The sequence below is a fragment of the Pinus tabuliformis genome, chromosome 9 (assembly GCF_031772625.1).
Source record: "Pinus tabuliformis cultivar Carrire ecotype Pingquan chromosome 9, CPIR1, whole genome shotgun sequence".
NCBI lineage: Eukaryota > Viridiplantae > Streptophyta > Pinopsida > Pinales > Pinaceae > Pinus > Pinus tabuliformis.
In genome coordinates this window covers 332,459,735-332,481,409 of record NC_142307.1, presented here as the reverse complement: position 1 = coordinate 332,481,409, position 21,675 = coordinate 332,459,735, and the positions used below count along the sequence as shown (strand labels likewise).

The 21,675-nt window shown below is 41.2% G+C and overlaps 1 protein-coding gene across 1 annotated transcript in view; it reads left to right on the top strand.

Moving 5' to 3' along the window:
* Window positions 1–21,675, top strand: part of LOC149148556 (GPI transamidase component family protein / Gaa1-like family protein) — a 138,737-nt gene that overhangs the window by 43,306 nt on the left and 73,756 nt on the right. The window contains exon 5 of the mRNA XM_089438282.1: window positions 219–352. Within this exon, the coding sequence (XP_089294408.1) occupies window positions 219–352 (134 nt within the window). The remainder of the gene's footprint in view (window positions 1–218; window positions 353–21,675) is intronic.

Sequence of the window (21,675 nt, the reverse complement as noted above, 5' to 3'; positions counted from 1 at the left end):
CATCAGGAAATGATCAGTATAGTCACAATGCTTGGGGTGTCTAGCTGCTGGTCATGACAGAAGGAACTTTATCTTCATATATAGCTATTTTCAATTTTGTTTTATTTTGTGTCGGAGTTTTTCTTCATATGCAATATACATCATGTTTGTTTGGTATAGTAGTTTAAGTAAAGCTCTATTAATTTTCAAAGGCCTTGTACTTTGTTAAAATGTTACAGGCATTGGGTATACCTACAGGTGCACATGGTTCTTTTCGGGATTACCAAGTGGATGCAATAACTCTTGAAGTGTCTCTGCGTTTCTCTCTTGAAAATGAAATGACTCGCGTATCATATCTTTTAAAGATTGGCAGGTTAGGGATGTTGGATTTTCTACCCTCGTGTTTGTCTTGGTTTTATAATTTGTAAAATTATTTTCATGCAGAAAAGGATTTTAATTTTTATTCTGTCTTTTCTGTATCCCTTTCTGTGAATACATCCTATTCCAGATTTTGCAACTTCATGTGGTGTTAATTCCTACAGAATTTGCTGCTATTATTAAATAAGCAAGGTGCCTATTATTTCAGATCAGTAGTTTACAAATTAAAAAATCATTTTACTTTAAAGAAGAATGTAAGATGGATACGTTCTTGTACATTGGTGAAAATGCATTCGGAAGTGTGCCCTAGTGCTCTCATCATATTTATTTTTAAAACCAAATTAGATATTGGTAACCCCAAACTTGCATTTCAAATGTTACAAAGTCCCTTCACGAAGTGCTACCTTAGGGGAACTTTGGAAGATTTCGCATTGTCACCACAGCAATCCTTCCTCTTGCTTTAGACTGACTCTCTACTGGCATGGGCAAAAAGTCTCGAGAAGAAAGTTTAAGATGTTCTTTAGAAATAAAGGGATGGTGGACCAAAACCATTGTCTATCCAATTGGGTGATGGAGTCAATACAAAAGAGCAAGAGGGTTTGATTATTACAGAGAGAACATAACTAAGCCATTCACTGATGTGCTATAATTATTAATTAGTCCCAAACAAATTTTCAGATTTTGCAATATCAAGTGAGAGCCCCTATACAATATGCACCATCACAGCCATGAAATTACAACCAAGCAATAATATGCAACCATGAACACTAAAGAAATGACAACATATGAAACCATAGATGAAGGAGACAAGGTGGGACAACCTCTTATTATTGAATTAATAGTACTCTTCAATTCTGATTTCATCATAAGATCAAGAAAGCCATAATGTGCCACAATTAATCTTCTTCACTAGCTAAAACAGCCCTCAAACATGGAGTGAACAGCTTGTTACTGCTCAAACTAGAAGGGGTCCTAGGAGGGGGATCCTATAGAATAACTACTAGTTCAAGTGGCAACAATGGAGCGATAGCCCACTGTCACCTTGTTGGGTTGCGTTATATTCTTTCCACGACTAGTCTACGTAGTTAACTGGGGGGTTAGAAGGGGGGTGGAGCCCCCTCTTTGTTGCGCCGATTGCGCAGTGGGGGTGTCACAGGGGGGTTTGAGGGTGGCGGGTAGCCCCCCTCTACGGGGTCCGGGGCAATGGCTCGAGAATTTTTTTTTTGGACCCTATATTAGGTTTGGCGGACCTACCTATGGTTTTGGATGCGATAGTTTTCGGTCCATGGTTTTGAACGCGATAGTTTTCGGTCCATGGTTTTGAACGCGATGGTTTTCGGTCCATGATATTAGATGCTTCGACATGTATCAATATATATTGTAACATTGAAAGGAACATAATGAAAAATCAAGTTGCTAGTATCGGTTTTGGGATCTAGGGGAAAATATCTGTGTATATCTGTTTTATGTGTTATTTTTTCGCATTGTTTATTTTCTGTGTTTTAGAATTCGTATGCAGGTAATTTCTGTACGAGGTTAAAACCTACATTTGGTATCAGAGCTGTTTTGGCTTCAAGGGGATGCCTTTGTTGCTGAGGGGTTTCACTCGGGCCTGTGGTAGACCCCGTTCAGTGGGAGATCTGCGGGATCGATTCTAGTGGTGAAAGAAGATGGCGAGCAGTGGAAAGATAGAGATCGAGAAATTTAATGGTCAGAGTTTTAAGTTGTGGAAATTCAAGATGGAGGATCTGTTGGTGGATAAAGATTAGTGGATCGCGGTAGACCCGAGTACTAAACCAATGGGAGTGTCCGATGAAGAATGGAAGAAGTTGGATCAGAAGGCAAAGAGCACAATACGATTGTGTGTCTCAGATTCAGTATTGCTGAATGTATCAGGGGAAGCTACGGCTAAGGCTTTGTGGGACAACTTAGGTACTTTGTACCAATCTAAGTCTCTGGTGAATAAACCGTTCCTACGAAAAAAGCTGTATAACCTGAGGATGAAAGATGGAGACTTAGTGACAGAGCATCTGAACGCATTTAATACTGTGGTAAGTCAGTTATTATCTATTGATATTAAAATTTTAGATGAAGATAAGTGCATCAGTTTGTTATGTTCTCTACCAGATACGTGGGATAGTCTGGTTATTGCAATAGGTAGCAATGCAACTGCCTTGCAGTTTGATGAAATAGTCTCATCCTTGCTGATGGAGGAGATGAAACGGAAAAATATGGAGAGCTAGAATGGTGATGCCTTGTCTGTACGAGGACGGTTCCAGAACAGAAATAAAAATAAGTCATCGAGTGGGAGATCTAAATCTAGAGGGAGATCTAAATCTCCGGGAAAACCTATAAAGGTGGTTTGCTGGAAATGTGAAAAGGAAGGGCACTACAAAAGGGACTGTAAATATAAAGCTCCTGACAAAGGAAAGGGCTCTGATGATGCTCCTTCTGCAGAGGCGAAAACCACTTCAGATGAAGGTGGGGATGTGTACTTGGCTTCTTCAAGTACACATGTAGATCATGAGGCATGGTTGATTGACTCAGATGCATCTTTTCACTTCACTCCACATAGAGAGTGGTTCTGCGAGTATGATAAATATGATAGTGGTGATGTTTTCTTGGGGGATGACAGGAATACTAGAATCATTGGTCGTGGAAAAGTAAAGTTGAAGTTGCAAGGTGGAAGGGTTAGAACACTTTTGGGTGTTCTGCATATTCCTGCATTAGCCAGAAATTTGATTTCTGTAAGCAAAATGGATGATGCAGGTGTAAAAACAGTGTTCAAGAAGGATACCTGCAAGATGGTTTGGGGAGCACTGGTATTGATGCAGGGAGTTCGAATTGGAACTCTGTACAAGCTGCAAGGTAGCACTGTTGTTGATGGGTGCAATGGTTCTGTGGTTTCTGAAAGTGGAGTAGAAAATCTAGTGGTCTCTAGAGAGAAGACCATGCTGTGGCATCAAAAGCTTGGACATATTGGAGAGAAGGGCCTTCGAATACTTCATGGTAAAGGTATGGTAGAAGGTATGAGTAATAACTCTCTGGATTTTGATTTCTGTGAAAATTGTGTATATGGGAAGTAGAATCGGGTGAGTTTCCCCTCTGGTGGTAAGAGGGTGAAACATATATTAGAGCTTGTGCATAGTGATGTTGTTGGACCTGTGAAGGTTCCATCACTGGGTAAGTCTGTGTACTATGTATCATTTGTAGATGACTTCTTAAGGAATACATGGATATTTCCTTAAGAAGAAATCTGAAGTCTTTGACATGTTTAAAGAATTTAAGGCTTAGGTGGAAAATCAGTCAGAGAAGAAGATAAAGGTGTTGAGGTCAGATAATGGTGGAGAGTTTTGCAGCAAGGAATTTGAAGGATTCTGTAAGAAGTGTGGTATAGGATGACAAAAGACTACTCCATACACACTTGAGCAAAATAGAGTTGCAGAAAGAATGAACAAGACGTTGATGGAAAGGGCAAGAAGCATGCTCAGTGGTGCCGGGTTAGGACAAGAATTCTGGGCAGAGGCAGTGGAGATAGCATATTACCTGGTCAACAGATCACCTTCATCAGCGTTGGAGGATAAAACTCCACAAGAGGTATGGACTGATAAGAAACCCTCTCTTTCACATCTGAGGGTATTTGGATGTGATGCATATATGTACATGTTCCAAAGGAGAAAAGAACCAAGTTGGATAATAAATCTGAAAAGTGCATTTTTATTGGGTATAAGGATGGTTTAAAGGGTTATGAGCTTTGGAACCCAGTAACAAGGAAGGTTGTGTACAACCGAGATGTGGTGTTCAAAGAGGTGAAATATGTTATTAAACATGAAGTCCAACCAAAGGAACTTGAGAAGATGGAGTTTGAGCTTAAGGAGGACGAATCAGAGTCTACAGCAGAGGAGGAACCAGAAGATGAAGAGCCACAAACTCCAGGTGTGAGAAGATCAGTTCAAGAAAGAAGACAACTAGAAAGGTATAGTCCATCTGCTTTCTGTTCAAATTTTGCTTTATCAGTTATTGATGATGATCCCAGAACTGTGAAGGAAGCAATAGATTTAGAGGATGGAAAACTCTGGAAAGAGGTCATGGTTGATGAAATGGCATCTTTGCACAAAAATGAGGCTTGAAATCTAGTGGAGTTGTCGGCTGGAAGGAAACCCATTAGCAGCAAATGGATGTTCAAGAAGAAAACAAATGCAGAAGGAAAGGTGGAGAAATACAAAGCTCGATTGGTAGCAAAAGGTTATTACCAGGTGTCGGGAATTGATTTTGGTGATATTTTTTCTCCTGTTGCCAAGGTAGCTTCTATTAGATTACATTTATCTGCTGCTGTTGCTGCTTTTGATTTTGAGGTAGAACAGATGGATGTGAAGACAACATTTCTTCATCGGGATCTGGAAGAGGAGATCTACATGAAGCAACCTGAAGGTTTTGTGGTGAAGGGTAAGAAAGAACTGGTATGCAAGTTAAAGAAGTCTCTGTATGGTTTAAAACAGTCACCAAGGATGTGGTATCATAAATTTGATACATTTATACGGGGACTTGGCTTCACCAGAAGCAAAGCAGATCACTGTGTGTATTTTAAATTAACTGGTGACCGTGTTATTTATCTGGTCTTGTATGTGGATGATATGTTGCTGGTTGGAAATGACAAGGAAATTATCCAGGATTTGAAGACCCAATTGTCCTCCAAATTTGACATGAAAGATCTTGGTGCTGCAAACTATATTTTGGGCATGGAAATTAAAAGAGATCGGGCAAAGAGGAAGCTCTGGTTAAACTAGAGGAAGTATGTCGAGACAATATTGCAGAGGTTTAAAATGCAGGATAGTAAACCAATGAAGGTTCCTATTTCTGTAGGTGTAAAGTTATCTGTTGAACAGTGTTCCAAGACACAAGAAGAGGAAGAGGGCATGTCCCATGTTCCATATGCAAGTGCAGTCGGTAGCCTGATGTATGCAATGGTCTGTACTAGACCAGACATTGCACATGCAGTGGGAGTATTGAGCAGGTTTATGTCAAAAGCAGGAAATGAGCATTGGACAGCAGTGAAGCGGGTTTTCAAGTATTTGCGTGGCACTAGTGATTATGGTTTGTGCTACCAAGGAAGACCAGGATTGGATACAATGTTGGATATTCGTGGCTTTGTTGATGCAGACTGGGCTGGAGATTTGTATCAGAGAAGATCTACAAGTGGACATGAAAGTTCTTGGTGCTGCAAACTATATTTTGGGCATGGAAATTAAAAGAGATCGGGCAAAGAGGAAGCTCTGGTTAAACCAGAGGAAGTATGTCGAGACAATATTGTAGAGGTTTAATATGCAGGATAGTAAACCGGTGAAGGTTCCTATTCCTGTAGGTGTAATGTTATCTGCTGAACAGTGTCCCAAGACACAAGGAGAGGAAGAGGACATGTCCCGTGTTCCATATGCAAGTGCAGTCGGTAGCTTGATGTATGCAATGGTTTGTACTAGACCAGACATTGCACATGCAGTGGGAGTATTGAGCAGGTTTATGTCAAAAGCAAGAAAGGAGCATTGGACAACAATGAAGCGGGTTTTTAGGTATTTGTGTGGCACTAGTGATTATGGTTTGTGCTACCAAGGAAGACTAGGATTGGACAGAGTGTTCGATATTCGTGGCTTTGTTGATGCAGACTGGGCTGGAGATCTGGATCAGAGAAGATCTATAAGTGGGGATGTGTTTAACCTATTTGGAGGTGCAGTCAGTTGGATGAGTAAGAAACAATCTTTAGTGGCACTATCAACTGCAGAGGCATAATACATGCTAGCCACTCATGCAAGCAAGGAAGCAGTTTGGTTGCAGAGATTGTGTTCAAATATGGGGTTAGTACAGGGAGCTATAAGGATAGACTGTGACAGCCAAATTGCAATTTCTTTGCAAGGAACCCTGCTTATCATTCAAAGACAAAGCACATTGATGTTCATTATCACTTTGTGAGGGATATGATAGAAGACAAAAAGGTGTTGCTGGTAAAGGTGGACACTTGAATAATACTGCAGATGCATTGACAAAATCAGTGAGCTCTGAGAAGTTCTCTTGGTGTAGAGAAAGAATGTGCGTTTCAGAGCTGGATAAATGACTAAGTTCTCATGTGGAAAGAAAACAACAAGTGGGAGAATGTTGGGTTGTGTTATATTCTTTCCACGACTAGCCTGCGTAGTTAACTGGGGGGTTAGAGGGGGGGCGGAGCCCCCCCTTTGTTGCGCCGATTGCGCAGAGGGGGTGTCACAGGGGGTGTCTTAGGTTGGGTGGACCTACCTATGGTTTTGTGCATGGTTTTCGCACATTGTTTTGGATGCGATGGTTTTCGGTCCATGGTTTTGTACGCGATGGTTTTCGTCCAATGGTATTGGATGCTTCAGCATGTATAAATATGTATTGTAACATTGAAAGGAACATAATGAAAAATCAAGCTGGTAGTCTCGGTTTTGGGATCCAGGGGAAAATATCTGTGTATATGTGTTTTATGTGTTATTCTCTTGCATTGTTTATTTTCTGCGTTTTAGAATTCATATGCAGGTAATTTCTGTATGGGGTTAAAACCTACACCTCAGCTAAAGCTCCCTGCTCTTTACAAACTTTCATCGATGGGAGGAGTCCCAGTATGAGAGGAATCACTAAAATTGATGGATTAATGATAGGATGTGGGGTGATTCCTAAAGCCTATTCATGAGAGAGGCTTAGATAATGGGCTCATTTGTTATAGAAGCAAGATGGATGGCTCTCTTAGAAGAGCTAAGAGGATGCTTAGACCTAGGGTTTGAGGAGTGTTACTTGAAGAGGAGTACCCAAGATCGAGGAATCCTAGAAGCCTAGGTTTTTTAATTGATCTTCGTGAAATTGAAGTTATAATGTAGCAGGACAATAAAGAATCCCACGTGGGCCTAAATGAGGTTAAGGGTTTGGATTGGATCAACAAATGGATGATCTTGGCCAAATTAAGGAGGAGAATAGGATCGAAAGAATTGAATTTCTCTTGGAATTTGAGTACAATGATACTAATGAAGCCACCAACCAAAAGGAACCTAGGGATGAGAACGGTCCTCAAGCTAGGGCTTGAAATATCTTGAGATTCCACCATGGGATCGACCTCAAATTTGGAGGACCTCGCAAGAAGAACCCAACACAACCAGGCAATGGTGCTTGTTGGAGCATGATAAATGGGACAGCTAGGCAAGGCCCAAGGGTGCTTAGTACAACATGGTAAATGGGACAACTAGGTAATGGTGCATGTTGGAGCATGGTAAATGGGACAGCTAGGCAAGGGTGCTTAGTACAACATGGTAAATGGGATAACTAGGCAATGGTGCTTGGTGCAGCAAGCAAATGGGACAACAAGGCTATGATGTTTGATGGAGCATAGCAAATGGGACAATAAGGACATGGTGCTTAGTGGAGTGTGGTACATGGGACAACAAGCAATCACGGTGCAACAATGAGATGCAACATGATGGGCACGATGAGGTACAGGATGAGGCAACACTGGTGAGTGCACCAAGATGATAAGGTACAACAAGTTGTTGCAGTACTGAAAGGTGCAGCGTAAGGTGCAACAATATGATAATGAGGTCCAACATAGTGATGATGGGTGCAACATGGTGTAGCGCAGTGAGGTGCAACACTATGATGGGTGATGAAGTCATCTGGGAGAATCAGTTGAAGCAACATGTCTTCAACTGAGTTTAGCTACCTCATGTATCATCTTCTTAGAGATGATCTATGCTATTATCTAGATAAGTCAAAGTGTTGACTTCTGTTGTAAATGTACTATCTCTCTCTCTCTTTGCTGAACTATTGAAGAACATATAAGAAGAATTGATCAAGGGTTTCCCCACATTGGGGTTTGTCCCTGGCTAGCGCAACATCTTGTGTCCTCTTGTCTTGGCTTGTCTTCTGTAATCTATGTTTATGTTCTATCTGCAATTTACTTTAATGCTGATGTGATTGCTAATCTGGAAAAAATATTGAGCTAACTGTAAAATTGAAATAAATTGCTCTAAGCATAGAACATACCTAAATTAACATGGTATGAGAGCTGAGGTGAAGACAAAGCCCAAGTAAGAGTGAAAGAGCAATCACCGAAGACAATTGGGAAAGGACAAAAGGATCAATGGATTCCTGATCCCTCTTGAAATTCACCAAGGGTGAAGTCGAAGCAGAGAACATTATTAGAATGGCGCAGCAGAAGCCTCTGATGGCCTACCTAAAGATCACTTCAATGGGAAGTCCAGGTCTAAGAGTGGAAGGAAAGGCAGATGCCTTGTTTGTAATAAGTTAGGCTATTATGCGAAGGAGTGTTCGAATAGCAGGGACACATCACTTGATGAAGATAACAATCATTCCAGGGACATCTTCAATGATCGAAGGAATGACAGGTAATGCAGGTCATCAAGGAAATAGTTGACTCTTCAAAGAAAGCAAGGAACCCCAGGTATGAAGAATCAAATATTGTTTTTGATAAGATAAAGAAGCGCTATCTTGTATTGGCCCTCCTTCAGACTTTTTGGGAATCTGGCTTATTGATTGTAGTGCTTCAAGGCACTTCATCGGATAGAAGGGTGCTCTCTCTAATTTGGTAGAGATGGAAACAATCATGGGATTATACTTGGAGTCGGTGCCACCTATCTCGGAAAGGGTGTAGGGAATGTCACCCCTCAATTGAATGAGGGTAACTCGATCCATTTACAAGAATCTCTTATGTACTTGATCGCAAGAAGAACTTGGTGTCCATTTTGGCAATGGAAGTCAAAGATTACACTCATCGGTGTTTGAAAATGGAATATTCAATGATGCTTTTGAGTTCAGGGTTGGCAGTTTGTATCAAGTTGCAGGATGGTCCATTGGGGACCATGTCAGTTGTCACATCTCATCTATAGCACTGGAGGTCTACTTATTATGGGGCCCTACCTGATGTGAGTCAGATGGTGACAGGGATGCTTGAATTCAAAAGGGGCATGAAGGGTACATGTCTGAGATGTACTGAAGGAAAATATTACAAGGGGACCATTCCCCTCATGTAGCAGGTCCACAGGATTGGAACAACCCGAGGGGTTTGAGATTCATAATCGGGAATCTCATGTATGCAAGGGGAAGAAAGCCCTCTATGGCTTGAAGCAAAACACCCCGGGCTTAATATGAGAGGATTGATAATTGTATGATGAAGCCGAGATTCACTATTAAGAGGGAGTTGGATTCCGGATTTGGAATGGTAAACTGCAAGCCCGTGGCTACCTCGAGGATCTTAACTTTCAGAAGTTATGTGGTAGTAATACCGGACCAGATTTGGGAAATGCCTCTGAGTTTCATAAACTCATTTGCGCTGATGTTCTTGGTGAACTTCCGTCCGGATATATGTTTTGCAGTTAGCATGTTGGGTTCATATTTGTTTGAGCCTCACTGGATTGGTGCCAAGAATCATTTGAGATATCTTCAGGGTACAATCTCTCATGGATTGAGATACACTGCCAGAAATATGAAGCTGCATGATTATTTGAATGCTGACTGGGTAGGCAGTGTGAAGGATTGCAAGAGCACTTCTGGGTGCTAGTTCTCTTTGGGTTCTGCTCGATATATTGGATGAGTAGGAAGCAGAAGACGGTTACTTTGAGCACCACTAAGACCGAATACATAGCTACGAGTATGATCTCTTGTGAAGCTGCCTGGTTGTGGAAGTTCTTCAGTGAGCTGTTTGTAAACATGATGGATTCCACCGTGATCTTTTGTGTCAACCAGGGGGGATTCGATTGTTGAGGAATCTCGTATTCTATGATTGCTCCAACATATAGACATCAGATACTACCTTATCTGGGATATGGTACATCGATGGGCGAGAAGGCTCTATCGCATTCAAACTGGTGTACAGGTCGCAGATATTTTGTCAATGCCCCAGGGAAATGTCAAATTTGTGACTTTCCCAAATGACTTGGAGTCGTTGAGAGACCCTCTTATGAGGGTCCTGCATGATGCATGCATTGAGCTCTGGGAGCTCCGGGGGGCTTGGGGTACTTCTTGGAGCAACAAGCGACCATAGGGCGACTCACACTCCCCTAATGGTGCGCTGTGTTTAGGGTGAATTGTTCAACCTTACCTTGTGATACTCCGTGGCGACTTATGGACAGGATGAGTGGTTCTCGTGTCGAGGCATCCTACCCATGCAATCTAGGACTCATGGGAAGTACCTCTCGTCTGGCCAATGAGTAGGGAAATGGGGTTAGGGACCATAGTAGTACTATCAATGGACGCATCGTTGTATCTACCGTACTCCCTATGCTAGGATGACCTCCATTGATCTGGGATCAATGAAACTGATATGGGATCCGTATGTGTGGTTTGAGACACTCTCTTTTGATATTGATCTGGGATCAATGAAGCTAACTTCGGGTCAGTAAGAGTGACATAAATCACTCTCTTTTGGAACTAATCTGGGATCAGTAAGAGTGGTATGACACACTCTCTTCATATGGAACTGATTTCGCGTCAGTATAGAATGGTAATGGATCCTCGATCAATTCTTCTTCTTCATGATTCAGCAGAGTAGAGCAAAGCAGTACAAGGCGCTGATGGCAGAGATAGTACAATCTGGCAGATGAATCAGCAGATGGAGTTCTCCCTAATTGAGAGGGAGTGTTAAAATTGGCAACTAGGGCCAAACTCCATGTGGGTCATCTTATTTATGGCAGCTGATATTTTTCTTGGATCCCTCTCATCGAGAGGTATAGGATTGATCTAAAGACCATCTGATTCTGATAAGTATTCATGGAGTTATGAATTTATTTGTGTTATAAGACAATTCATCAAGTTTGGCTAGCAACTAAATAACACCCACATGTGCTTAACGTTTTAGTATAAAAGGAGATGACTTGAGAGTCATTTCACACATACTTCTGTCTTGATTTCTCTCCACTCGCTTTGGGTTTTAGTGGAAGAGAAATCTAGGAGTGGAAGCACTAGACGTTGGAGGAAAGGAGGCTGCCCTAGCCGCAACGAAGAAGACAGGCCATCGAAGCTATGGAAGGGATCTAGACGTAGTCCTAAAGAAGCCTGAGACGTTGTCCTAAAGAAGCCCTAGACACAGTCCTGAGGAAGCCCTAGCCATAGTCGTAAGGATGCCCTAGCCGCAGTCCATTGTGCAACACACAAGGAGGAAGAGAGCTTGTTGAAGGAGGATAATTCTCTGTGGTAGCTGCATCAAGAAGAGGCCAAGGTAGCGAGGGAGTTAAGGTCTATTTCATGGCTAACCAAGCTGCTGTTAGAGGGTCGAGGAGCTGAGCTTGGAGGCCGAGTTGAAGAAGGGTGAATGCAGGTTTGTTTGGGGCAGTGAAAAGGTAAGTGAAGTTTGTTTTGAGTGGGCTGTAGGTGACAACGTGAGAATGTGGTAGGCCGCAGACCTAACCACTTCAAAACAGGGACAACGTGGAGAGGTTTTGGTTCAGATTTGTGCCCAGAATAACAACACGTATGTGGAGGACTCTTCCTTAGTAGGGCCGCAGAGATTAAGAGTTGTTTTGGTTAATGGTTAAGGGCTGTTGCTGCATGACTAGATGCCCTAACCCGTCAGTATAAACAACAGTGAAGGCAATGACGAACAATGGGACAGCTAGGCAAGGGTGCTTAGTACAACATGGTAAATGGGACAACTAGGCAATGGTGCTTGTTGGAGCATGGTAAATGGGACAACTAGGCAAGGGTGCTTAGTACAACATGGTAAATGGGATAGCTAGGCAATGGTGCTTGTTGGAGCATGGTAAATGGGTCAGCTAGGCAAGGGTGCTTAGTACAACATGGTAAATGGGACAACTAGGCAATGGTCCTTGGTGCAACAAGCAAATGGGACAACAAGTCTATGATGTTTGATGGAGCATAGCAAATGGGACAACAAGGACATGGTGCTTAGTGGAGCATGTTACATGGGACAACAAGCAATCACGGTGCAACAATGAGATGTAGCATGATGGGCACGGTGAGGTACAGGATGAAGCATCACTGGTGAATGCAGCAAGATGTTGCTGTACCGAAAGATGCAGCAGTATGATGTGTGCAACAGTATGATAATGAGGTCCAACATAGTGATGATGGGTGCAGCATGGTGCAGCATGATGACGAGGTGCAACACTATGATGGGTGATGAAGTCACCTGGGAGAATCAATTGAAGCAACATGTCTTCAACTGAGTTCAACTACCTCATGTATCATCTTCTTAGAGATGATCTATGCTATTATTTAGATAAGTCAAAGTGTTGACTTATGTTGTAAATGTACTATCTCTCTCTCTCTAATGAACTATTGAAGAACATATAAGAAGAATTGATCAAGGGTTTCCCCACATTGGGATTTGTCCCTGGCTAGTGCCACATTTTGTGTCCTCTTGTCTTGACTTGTCTTCTGCGATCTATGTTTATGTTCTATCTGCAATTTACTTGAATGCTGATGTGATTGTTAATCTGGAAAAGATATTGAGCTAACTGTAAAATTGAAATAAATTGCTCTAAGCATAGAACATACCTAAAATTAACACCCAACAACTTCGTATAGCCCAAGCAAGAACTAGGTTACTAAAGGAAATTTATACTTCTTTTATGTTGCAAATGATGACTTATCAAGGTAAATCATGAACAATCATGTACCCCTAGGACAATAATTCACCATACTTCACAATGATCATATGAAAAATCCCTCACAAAGACAAGACCAACAACTTCGCATAAGCCAAAGAGCAGCTACACCAGCTTCATGAACGAAAATATTTCATAGACAATTTCATGAGACAAAATTACAAAATAAGCATGAAAAGGTACTCACAAGTATAGCGAAATTATTCCAATCATCAAGATGCAAGAAAATCGAAGCTCCAAGACAAGAAATTAAGCTCTTCCAAACATCGAAATGCATTAGATCTCCAATTCATCCATCAAAAGGCCCAACAAAATTTCCAGAAGAAACAAATGATCCAAATCCAAGTGATGATGAGATTCAAATGAGCTCTCATCAATTTATATCCTTCCTAAAGAGTTTGATTTGCCTAATTAGGCCTAATTAAGCCCCAAATAATAAAATAATGTACAATAATGACATGACTTGGTGACAAGCCCACCAAGATAGCTCCATAATACAAAGATAAGCCACTCAAGAGGGAAATATAGTAAAGACAATGAGTCGTTGGGCCCTTGAAGAGGCCTAGTGTAGTCTAAATTGTGCCAAGGTGAGAGAATAGGCTCCAAACATAGTAACCAAGGGTGTGGCCCCTTGATATCCAAGAAAATCATGTGGTGTCCCCTAGTGGGTGTGGGGGCACAATGACATCCTCATGGGTGTCCAAGTGGATCGATAATGGCTTTATACCATCTGTAAGGGCTAGAATGATGACATAAGCCCTCCCTCTGTCTCCCATGGTGAGACACATGCTCATCTGGGCCCTAGAACATCTGCCAAGTGTGTGGTGCAAGTGTTAAGCCGACTCAGCATGGTGGTCCAAGTGCATCATCCTCATCCAAAAAAGTGGAACACGAGCAATGAATGAATGGTGCTTAGGGATCCATGAAGTGGCAATCTGGTCTCTGCTATGGTGGAGGCCCATGGCTCTCAACGCTCACCTTACAAGAGCCAGTATGACCCTCTGGAGGGATTCGATTCCATATAGGGAGACCAAACCCCAAATGGAAACCCACCTGCAATCCTGTATAAGATCCAATGCGTCCCCTTGCCTTCCAGTACAACAAATCATTAAAGCAGTTGAGCAAATAAGCTTACAAATCATGAAACCAAGTGGACATTTCACGATGGCATGCCCTTCCATAATGGGCTTTAGAACGTACAAGTGTCTCCAAGTTCAAGAAGAAGGTTAACCAAGGGCCATATTAGGTGGTTTAAGCCTCCCAGGGGGTGACATGTCCATGGTACATCCATCAAATGGCAGGTGGCACGTGATATAATGATGGAATGGAATAGAGATGAGGGGAAGGCTCCAGCCAACATGCCATAGTACAAGGGTAGCTATGATAAGGGAAGCCCACACTTGGGTATATAGATATAGGAGGGAACAATCGTGGTACATGGGTTACCCCGACCTTTGTTTTTCCACCCTTCTTCATATGCCTTTTACCTTTTATTGATTTTTCCTTTATAATTGCTCAGGGCTCGAGGGGATGAGATCATGATGTGTAAGATATAGCAGTGGATACCCCCTTTAAGGTGGGGCAGTTCATCGCCCACCAGGGATTGGGACAATCATGGGTTCCTTAATGATGCAAGGGGTCATTATGAGGGACCCTAGGAACCAGGGTGATGGCCATGATGAAAGGGGTAGAGCTAATGTTTGGCTTTGCCCATGTGCTAAATATCTATGTCCTAGCCATCTTTTGCATTTTATGGTACTTTTCCTGTTGAGAGTGGCCAAATTATGCTTTTTCTTTTTCTTTTTAGCTACATCAACCTCTGGGGCATCGTTCCAGGCCCGACCCAAAGTGTGGACAATGGGAGGGGGAAGCTAACTCCTTATGGACCCAATGGACATATGTGGACCCAGATGGGAAATATGGTGAATGGGGTTATATTGAGCGGAAGGGGTATGATGATATGGTGTCAGGAAGTGGGACCACGCACCGAAAATCAGGGTTTCCCATGTAGTGTCACTCCTAAAGCTAATAGCTAGTAAAGGAGATCCCAAGGGACTAGGATACAAGGTTAACAAGGAGAACAAGGGGGCAACCCCTTGTCCACTACTTTTGGGAGTCCTATTCATCATTGTGGCATTCATGAACTTCATCAGGCTTTTTAGAAGGCCCAACGACATGTATTGTTGATCATTCGACAACTTGAGGGGCTTATTATTTTGTTTATGAGCTAGTTTGGTGGGCTTGTCACCAAAAATTAGTTATTTTGCACATTATTTTATTTTAGGGGCTGATGTTTGCCCAAGTAGCTAAATTGAACTCATTAGAAGTGTATAAATAGAAGTGATGTGAATTCATTTAGGATCATCACTTGGTTTGGACTTGTATCTCTGTAGAGATTTTCGCTATTCCTTATTGGTCGACGAAATTTTGTAGCATGGATGAATTTTGATGTTTGGAATCTGGGTTATCTTTTCTTATCTTGGAGCTTCTTGATTGGCAAGTTTATTGATGGTTGTATATATTCTCTTACATGTAAGTACAAATTTAATGCTATTTCTTCTTTTACTTTGTCGCATGCATTGATGATGAGATTTTCGCTATACTTTGTCAATTTTAGTTAGATGCCTAGTCTAGGTGAATCCTTCCTCTCAATTATTTTGAAGCTAGTCTTGAAAACAAGTTGTAGAGAGAAGTCCAGGGGAAGGATACTAAGGCCTCATTAACGTACCTCCCTTAGAGTTCTAACCACCCAAATTACTCCGTTCCTACAAGGGATTGCCCACAAAAGAACTGCAAGGTCACTTGTGTTAATAGCGAATGAGGGTCTAGACTTCTCAAATTGTGTGAAGAAGGTGGTCCTATCTCTCTTACAACCAAGCTTATACTTGGAGGTGAATTTTAAACATGCACTTCTAAGTTCTAACATAAAATGAAGATGCAATTAGATTTGCTTCAATGAGATTACAAATGTGTAAAATACTCCAATATGATTGTGGTTGTTGAGAAATCTATAGGGCAGTAGTTAGGATGACTTCTCTTTCTATGATAACTGCTTGTGTTATCTTTTTACTTTTTATTACTTGTTAACTTCTTCTCTTATTATTATGTTTGTTTATCATCAAACAACTACCAAGAACAAGAAGAACAATAATACACAAGTACACAGGATATAGGCTGCAAGCCAGGGCCAAAACCTCTCCACTTGAGAGGAAAACCCGCAAATCTCTTCTCTTGTTGATTCTTCAATTGACGAATTCCAAGACCTTTAGACCAAGACCAATACCCTTGCAAGGCCAAGTCCGACCTCTCCTGATGATGTGCTTCCTTTGTCCAAGTCAAAGCCAGTGAAATCTCTTCTAGCAGCACAACTTCGACCCCTAGCTTCAGAATTTCGGCCTCTACTGCAGGACTAAAATTTTCAACCCCCAACAATTGTTTCTGCATCCACACGTGTGAGAGAAAATTAGCCTTCCAAGGCCTCCCAACAACTTCGCTTGCTTTGCTTTCTTGTCTAGCGCCAGAAGGTGACCTAGTAGGCCCTTCTTCCAACAACTTTGATCCTCTTCCAGCAGATAGAGAATTTCGATCTTGAAGCAAACCCTAGCCATCCTTCTTCGCACGTGTGAGATAGATTTAGCCCAAAAACTTCTTCCTTCGTTCTCTTCCTTCTTCGCTAGTTTTTTGTTTTTTTGTTTCTGTTTTCCTTCGATTGAATGAGATGAGAAGTGAGTGTGTCCAAAGGAGGTCGAGTTCCCTCATTTATATAGGCTTCTCAAGGTGGACGTGGCTCCACAAATTAGGTTGACTTCTCAACTTCTAGGCCGACTTGGTCTTGAAGGGTATTTTGACACTTTTAATTACAAAAATAATTTTCGTTACAAGTTATAATGTGCCCTGTTACGGTCATTAGTTTTCATCGTCAAATGTATTTTCCATGTCCTTTAATTTTCAGTTTTTGAATAAGTTGAGCCTATGACCACTGCTGCTATCATAGTCTCAAAGGTCACTATCTGTCATTGTCAAGTTTTTGTCATCAAGGGTTCACCAAAAGTAGGAAGGAGTTTCAAGTTAATGGGAGTCATGGTCGTTGCGTAGGTGGGTATCAACCATTTAGGAGGTTTGCAAGAGTTGGAGAAACTACTTCAAGAGTTCTACACCATCACATAGCATTTCAAGCCTACCCATTTGATCCATTTTTCTAGAGGAGGTGTGCAACCATACAGAGCATGGAGTGCTACTTAGATTGTTCGCTGCCCAGTGCTGCACAAATACTCTGTTTTAGTCATCCTTTTGCAGAACAATTTTCGATCACATGGAGGCGAATTTTGGGAAACTGAAAGAGGTTTTTCTCAAGGACGAGCCAAATAACAATAACCTCTTCCAGTTTTTGCACAGGTGTCATGGATCAGGAGATTCAAATGCATCTTCAAAGCATATTTTTCAGACTGTGCAAATTTCCTGTTTTAGTCATTGTTTTGCAGAGGATTTTCTGAGGAGATGGGGAAGAATTTGAAGAAAATAAGAGGTTTTTCTTCAAAACAAACTCATCTACAAAAATCTATCTCAGATTTTACACAGTGCTACCGTTTGGGAGTTACAGGTGTTACTTGGAGACCCATTTTTACAATTTCTTGCTGCCAGAATTATGAAGTTTTTTGAAATTTGATTTGTGAATTCGAATTTTTGAAAGGTTTGAGACATCAGATGGGTCCTACTCCAACTCATCAAATTTCGACCTTGCTATTGTGATGCTAGCGATAAAGATAAAATGAATGGATAGGCCATTAGCTAGGAGATAGGATAAAGTACTTTGTGTTTTTTTAAGGATAAAAACTGCAGTTTTTATGTTAGCTTTGTTTAGTTTTTCTTGTTAAAAAAATGATGTTGCTAAGTTAGTTTGATTCGATCCACTCAGTGGATAAGTGATGCAATGTATCTGTCTATTGTGTTGAAAATGTATTTAAGACCACCAAAAACTATGAAGAAGGGATTGATCGGCAAATACAAGAGACATAATTTAGTGTATGTTGTGATTTTTTCAGTGATTAATGAAGAAGACCAGAGTTATTTCTTTCAAGGATTCCTGTGTCAACATATGTTGGTGACATGTTTTCCTCTGTTCTTATATGTCCTTTAGCTCTCAGTTACTCATACACCATTTCTTCCAGTTATTCATAAATCGACTTTCTTTATTGTTTGAAAGAGGTTAATGAAAGCAAATTTCATCTAAGATAGGTGCTTTGTTTTCCTCTCAAATAATCTTCATGTTTTTCATCTAAAATTGAGTATAAAATTCATCCCTAGATGCTTTATGCTTAGTGGACTGTAATATTGTTTTCCTCCACCATATACTACAACCGATTTTAAAGATCCAAAGTGTTGGCTATCTTGCCCTTAGTAAAGAACTTCTCACTATCCCATTTTAATCACTGAGATTTTCTAAACAAGGATGCCCAATGCATGTCTCTATCACTTTGTCATTAAATTATTAAAAACATAAAACAAATTCATTTCTCTTGTGCTTAAGAGCTAGTCTAAAATCTGGAAAACTTAGTTGTTTAATTGACTGAAAGACCCTATAGAGAGAGCCCTCTTTAGACCAGAAGGGCTAGATTCTGGTCCAAAATAGGTATGTGGTTACCTCTGGGATTTCTCTTCTCTGGGACAATGACTCTTTTGATTTCTTGACCTAGGACAAACCCTAGAAGCACTCAATGGGTGCTTGACCTCTAAAATAAAAGATATTGAGCATGAAACATGTTAACGCACCATTTTGTGGGTGATATCCCTAGGATAATTTTTTTCTGAGATGGTTCGCAATCGGCAACCAACAACCCCTTGCAACCACCAACTAGTTCGTTGTGCCACTTCTCCACCACTTGAGCTAGCCATGTGGTCCCTCACCCATCTGTCATGATCGTATGTTTGAAGGTGGGCCTCCCAAACCTAAAGGTATGCCTTGTCATTTGGTGATTGAGTATTGTAGTTTGCTTATCATGGATACTTTTGGGCAGAAATTAATGGGGGGATTCGACATAAAGAGTGGGCTAGGTTTGTGCTCTTATCCCCCAGACCTCTTTTGATGTTAACCTTGGACCCTAGTCCTGTGGGATCTCTCTCACTGACCTTTGGGCTTCAGCGATGGTACTACAAGGAAAACCCTGATTTTGGTTGCGTGGTCCCGCTCTCTCATCCACATATATCACTCCCCTCCAACTCATTATAACCCCGTTCATCATTTCTCCCACTTGGGTCCACATTCTTCCACTGGGTCCACATGTGGTTAGCCTTTGCTCTCCCCTTAACCCACACCTTGGGTCGGGCTTGGAATGATCCCTCGAAGGTTGATGCAGCTTAAAAGAAAAGTAAAAGCATAATTGGCCACATTCAACAGGGAAATGTACCACAAAATGCAAAGATGGTTGGGACAAACACATGTAGCACGTGAGCAAAATCCAATACATGAGCCATACCCCATTATCGTGGCCATCACCCTAGTTCCTATAGGCCCTAGATGAGCCTCTTTTATCATTCAGGAACACATGATTGTCCCAATCCCTGGTGGGCAATGAACTACCGTACCTTAAAGGGGGTATTGTTAGAAAATCAGAAAGGCAAAAATATTTTCTTATACTTGATAATTACTTGTGATGTTCTTGACTTCTTAAGAAATTTTCTTTATATCTTCTTTCTCTTAGTTCATCAAGCAATTACCAAAGCGAAAGCACATAAAACAATGTACACGAGATATAGGCAATATGCCAGGGAAAAATCCCCCTCGAGGGAAAACCCAGTCAAAATTCTCTTCCTTTCAATAGTATTCTTTGAGACTCTTCGCCCTATACAAAGATCAAACCTTCCCTCCACACCAAGTCAGCCTCCCAGACCTTTGACCTCTCTTCCAGCAACTTCAACTATGTAGCAACTTCCGACATTAGGCAATTTTTGGCATCAGACAACTTTCAGCGTCAACGAAACTTGGAAGACTTCAATCTCCCAAACTAGGGCATGAAACAAAGAGAGAGAGGCACCAAAATTTTGCTTTTCTTCTTCTCCTTAGACTCCACCCAACTCGCACTTCCTTTGGCTTCCTTAGACCCACTTCTCACTTTTTCGACTTCCTTAGAGATATCGAACTTGCTTGAGATGAGATACTCCAAATGGATTCGACTTGCTTCTATTTATAGGCTTCAAGGGAGGTCGAATTGATGTCCTTAGGTTGACTTGATCTTTTCTTGGCCGACTTGATGTGGAGGATACATAAATTATATTTGACTCAATACTAAACCTTTTTACATGATTCAAAATCCCAAGAAAGGTCTCTTTAAAAGTACAATGACTATATTGACTTAGAATAAATCATAGAAGTCTTTAATGGGGACTTTGACCTAAAATATGGTGACCCAAGCATGAAATCCATGCTTTAATAAGTACATTACAAGGTGACTCAAATACATTTAATGAAGACCAAACCTAGTTACATTTTCCAACAGGTATCCACTACTATACCTTACACATCATGCTCTTATCCCTTGAGCCCCGAGCAATTGATCAAAGAAAAATCATAAAAGGCAAAAGGCATATAAAGAAGAGTGGAAAAATCAAGGCCGAAGCACCTCATGTACCACGATTGCTTCGTCCTATACATTATATACCCAAGTGTGGCCTTCCCTTTTACTAGCTACCCTTGTACCCCAACATGTCGTCCAGGGCTCCCCCTTTCACTCCGTACTCCGTTCATGTCTTTATCACATGCCACCACCCTTTTAAGGATGTACCTTAGACATACTATCCCCTTTAAAATTAGAGACCACCCAATAGGATACTTGGTTAACCCCGTTTGTATTAGAAAATCAGAAAGGCATAAATATTTTATTGTACTTGATAATTACTTGTGATGTTCTTGATTTCTTATTAGATTTCTTTATATCTTCTTTCTCTTAGTTAATTAAGAGAAAAACCCCTTTCTAGGGGAAAACCTAGTTAGTAGTTCTTCCTTCAATAGTTTTCCTAAGATATGCCAAGACTCTAGACCTTGACACAAACTTTCCTCCACACCAAGTCAACCTTTTTCTTCCTTTGTAGATGATCCTACTTGACCTAGCTACAACAACAACAGTAGCATCACTTTCTTGGATCCAATAACTTCGACATTGCTTTGGAGACTTCAATCTTCACTGAAAGACTTCGATCTTGACTTAGAAACTTCGATCTTGGCCCAATACAACTTCCTGAGGTAGCAACACCCAATAATAACAACTTCGACCTATACTTGATCTAGCAGTAGCAACATGCAGCAATTGGCAGCGACATCAACAAGAGAACTTCGGTCTTCCAAACTAGGGCACGAGGGAGAGAGAGAGAGAGAGAGAGGCACCAAAACTTCGATTTTCCTTCCTTCTTTCTTCTAGACCAAACTCGCACTCCTTTTGCCTTCTTCCTTTACTTCACACTTTTCCCAACTTCAAAGAGATATCGAACTTGCTTGAGTTGATGTCCTCCAAATGGAATTCGAACTGCTTCATTTATAGCCTTTAGGTGAGGTCGAATAGCCTTCCTTGAGGCCGACTTGATCATCTTAAGGCCGACTTGGTGTGGAGGCAACATAATTCATTTTTGACTCAATACTTAACCTTTTTACATGATTCAAAAGCCCAAGAAGGGTCTCTTTAAAGTACAA